This window comes from Papaver somniferum, chromosome 5 (genome assembly GCF_003573695.1).
Source record: "Papaver somniferum cultivar HN1 chromosome 5, ASM357369v1, whole genome shotgun sequence".
In the NCBI taxonomy this organism is placed as follows: Eukaryota; Viridiplantae; Streptophyta; class Magnoliopsida; order Ranunculales; family Papaveraceae; genus Papaver; species Papaver somniferum.
Genome location: NC_039362.1, coordinates 7,461,782 through 7,466,328, shown reverse-complemented (window position 1 = coordinate 7,466,328; position 4,547 = coordinate 7,461,782). Strand labels below are relative to the sequence as shown.

At 38.0% G+C, this 4,547-nt stretch overlaps 1 protein-coding gene across 1 annotated transcript; it reads right to left on the bottom strand.

The window, feature by feature from the left end:
- Positions 1-498: 498 nt before the first annotated feature.
- On the bottom strand, positions 499-2,733 carry LOC113277242 (palmitoyl-acyl carrier protein thioesterase, chloroplastic-like). Its single transcript, XM_026526385.1, has 6 exons — positions 1,974-2,733; positions 1,725-1,858; positions 1,473-1,586; positions 1,187-1,364; positions 977-1,045; positions 499-881 (listed from the first exon to the last, which is right to left on the bottom strand). The coding sequence occupies exons 1-6, from the start codon at positions 2,373-2,375 to the stop codon at positions 630-632; spliced, it is 1,149 nt and encodes a 382-aa protein (XP_026382170.1). The 5' UTR covers positions 2,376-2,733; the 3' UTR covers positions 499-629.
- Between the last annotated feature and the right edge of the window lie 1,814 nt (positions 2,734-4,547).

Sequence of the window (4,547 nt, the reverse complement as noted above, 5' to 3'; positions counted from 1 at the left end):
GTTAAGCGTCGTTGTCACTGTTGGAAAACGACTACCTTTGGCAGTCTGTTCTTCGTGTTCTTCAGAAATGCAGTAGCAGAAAATGGCAGCTCTGCAACTTTGCTGTTTAAGCTCTGTGGTGCTCTAAAACTCTCCCCAAACTCTCCGTACCCCTTCTCTATGACCCCCTCACCCCATATATACTCAACAACAGCAAAATATCACGCCATAACTCTCATAAATTTTCATTAAACTCGGCAGTGAAGAAAAATATTCTGGGAATATTTTCTTCCCTGTTTTAGCTTCTCTCGTGTTTCTACAGCTGCAAAATCTCCTCATTTATTTTCTTCACGGTCCAGAGTGTTGCTAGAGTCATCATACACGAGCAGAACACGCATAAATCTTCCAAAACCCGTGAACTATTCTTCTCATGCACGGGCTGCCCTGATTCCTTGTCACGGATTTTCCAGCCAAATTTGATCGAAACAAACACCCATACCAGCTCTTTTGTGACCTATCATAACTATCCATGAAGTTTCAGCCCTTTAGTCCACCTAGAACATCTTCAAATTTTGATCGAAACATTCTCAGAGAGCTGCCACATTTTCCCCGCCAATTTTTAAGTTTCAAATGAAGAAGATGGGTCCTATTCATTTGTGTTTTTGTTTGGATCGCCATTCTGCTCTTGCTCGCACGATCTCAGCTTTATCTCGTTGCATTCGAATCAGGTGTGTGCTTCTAAAATCTGCTTTAGTTTTGCTTCCATTGTTGGTTGTTTCTTCAGCTTCAATTACTTCCATATGTGTCAAGGACTCTAGCAAATTTGATTGCCGGCACTCGCGTCGAAATTCTAGTGTCATACTTGTGAGATTGTAGTCTTCCAATACATTTATAGGTACACTCTGCAATAAGGGGAAATTTTATAGATGGCTTTCGAATATCAGTACAGAATTGGCAGATGCATAATGTACAGATAACTGAGAACGGAGGGAGTTACCTCTAAAATCCATCCGATATATTTCACATTGTTCACATGTTGATTGGCATCCATGTCGCTCCATCTAGGCTGTAATTTTGCACATAGACAAAGAGTTTAACTGTTGAAGGGGGTTAACTGTAATGGCGATGTGAGTAAACATATACAAGTATGGTATTTTCTTTGTTAATTGGAAAGCATTGTGGTATTTGGGCATCTGTATGCACTCACAGCTAAACCCGAACGGATGCTCTCTGCAGTATCATTACTGAGCTTGTCAATTTTAGCTGTATCATCTACTGCTTCACCGATTGCAGCTCTATTCAGGTAGAAGGGTTTCACCTCTTGCCTCACTTGTTCTGGCATCTTAGACAACCTTCTTGTTTCTCTATTCATGACCACCCATGTACTGAATGGATTGCATATAATCAATTATCAGCATATTATCATACCGGTTTTAAGATCTCCTTAGTTTCATTTTATGTATGCTTAAAGATTGAAATAGATCGAAATTTACCTTGTAGCTCTTGTTATTATCTGTTGCGTCTTATTATCCCGAATTTCCCATTCCCTACGCATCCCATTCTTTCCAGCAGCATCTACCCAAGTGTTAACCTCCACCACATCTCCCCTGTGCCATGTTCACAAGTTACATCGAAAAATCCATTTAACTCTATTCTTCATTTCTTTTAATGATCCAAGATGAATATATGTGATATGGGTTGGCATGATTCATCAGGATTGGCATTTCAAAAAGAGCAAATCATACCAGGAGCTGTATTTCTCAACTTGGATGTGTATGCGGGTGACAACCCAGATAAGTTTTCTGAGGCTCATCTCATGAGTTGCTCCAAAACCATCACCAGCTAGGCCAGAGCTCATTACGTGATTAAGGGCCGTTTCCTGCACTCACCACAAAATGGAAATATGTATTTAGCTTTTAGCAATAGCTGCAAAACTAGACAAAGTGTTGCATAAGGCTGCAAAATGAATGTTAAGACTAGAGAAGAGAAGCAACCTGAAGCAGATTCATGAGAGTTTCCATTGTAGCTGTTTTGTCAGGTCCAATTTCATAAGACCTGATAACAAATAACTGTCTGTACACAAACCGCCCTTCGACGAATCTACCCAGCTGAAACTCATGAACAGGCGCACCATCCCAACTATTGCTTTCTTGTGCCCGATCGTAAGTCCTTTCAATGTACGTACCGTTCACTTTTCTGCCATTAATCTTCTCTACCTTTTGATATCCGCTGCTACTAGCTTTCAGAACAAAACATCTTCTTCCTTCCCTTTTATTACATCTCATGCCCACCGTGTTTCGAAATCCATCTCTTGGGATACCTTCATTTCTCCAGATCTCTGGCTCATTACATAAACCATGTGCACGATTCGAAACGTTGCACGACAATGCTGTCATTTTTTTGTGTTTCTGGAAGACAAAGTTATTATCATCCACTACTTACAAAAGAAGCCACGGAAAATGATTTAAGCGTTAGAAAAGTGCGGTACGCCAGCTTCGCTTTTATGGGTAATGTTTGTTCGATCAAGTTTTTCTTTGTTAGTAGGTTGAACCACTTATATAGAAAACAAAACAATCAAAGACAAGTTTTCTCAAAAAAATCTTTTTATCAAGTGGAGATTTATACGTATAGGGAAATAAAAAGGAAGAATGGAGTTATTTGAATGTCTTTGGATTTGGTTTGTGCAGCAGCTCAACAACTTTCAATGGATGGAGAATTATGGTACAAAGATTGAGTGGTGTTGTAATTTGGATTGCTTTAGAGGGTTTGTGTTTAATCTAATCAGAATTAATCAATTAATTATAGGCATTTACTTTGATTAATGAATGATTTACCACTTAATTCTGCTAATTTATGTGTTTGGAGTTTTTTAGTGATTGAGAATCATAAAGCTTATATTTAGGTTTTCTAAATGAAGGAGTGTTGGATTATAGGTTACCTGCTGCCCTCTCTGGATTTGACAAATTTTTTGTGTATTCGTTCATCAAAGTCAATGGTTGATGGGGTTGTCACACGCAAGAATATATGGCATATCCCAATAGAAATGTTTCATGTACACCCGTATTTAACTTAGACTGTTGATTCTGCACATGGTTTTTACAATTACCAAGGGAGAACCACGTGGTTCTTGCCCTTGTTCTCATATGGTGTGACCAATTTGGGGCCCAGTTTTTTTTTTGTATCTCACGGTGAATTCACGGTGGGTTTTCCACGGTGAGTTTATCATTTTCCAATTTGAATTTACTTGAGTGAATAATACAAACTTTTTTGCATCCTTTTTAAACAAATGTCAACAGATCCTATCCCTTTAAACATGTAAAGATTAAGTCATTATAACCATGTCAACGGATTCTATCCCTTTAAACAAATGAAAACATTCACTGAAAAGGAAATGCAGATACAACACACCTCCAAAACAAGAAGGACAAGATTAAGGACGCCACATAAAATATACGGAGGATCATTCCATCAAATTTGAAACTTAATACTAGTTCGGGCAGTCTTAGCTAGTTTATTACAACTTTTTTTAGGAAACTGAACCACATAATGCTTAACATGGACTGACATTCAACTAACACCTTCTGATTTTCTCACGGGAAACTTTCAGTTTCTCTATTATAGCTTTTTACTATATTTTGATTGTCACCTTCGATTGTAACTTGCATAAGTCTCAACTCTTGAATCCAATGAAGAACTTTGAGCAGGTCATTGCCCCCACAAAAGTACATGTATGATCACACAAAATAAAAACATAACCAACATTAGCAAAATCAATGGCTATAGATGTATTTATATTAAGTTTAAGCCAGTTTCAGAGTTCCTAGCCATTACAACCCAAGCACCTTTGAAGTTGTCGAATGCGGCATCCACATTAAGCTTGTTCAAATTATTTCCCGGTGGAATCCACTTTGTTGCAGACTTCTTAGGGTAGCTCGTTTGGGTAGAGGCATAAAATAATTGAACCAATAGACAACTTCTTTAATTATACTATGAATAGGTTGGTCTTTGTTTTTGAACACCTTGATGTTTCTGTTTTTCATAATGCCCACATAACACAACTACCCATCTTGAAAAATACATAGTTCATTTTCTCAGCTAACCAACTCGCCATGATTTGTTTACAGCTCATGCCTGTTTATGAATGAGTTCTACATCCGAGAGGAGAGCCAACGAAGATTTTAATAGCCACCGGACAATGAAAGAACATGTGATATCAATGATACACCAGACTTATATTCTCGAAGAAAAACCTAGTAATATCAATCACCTCACAATAATCTTAATCGTATTGTGGAATCACAAACGATGAGACGAAGATGTTTGTGACTACTTTTTGTCTTTCCTATCGGAGATTAAATCTCGAGCAAATCTTAGAGAAGATAGTACTCTATACGATAGAATAGAGCAAGATCAGAACACACAACTAAAGAGAGTTGGGCCTGGTTTCACAATCCCAATGAAGCCTTTAAGTCATTAACATATAATGATTTTAGGAAAAAACCTAGATTAAACGGGAATCGACTCTAGCCGCAACTAGTATCACACATGAGCTGTGGGGATTAGGTTTC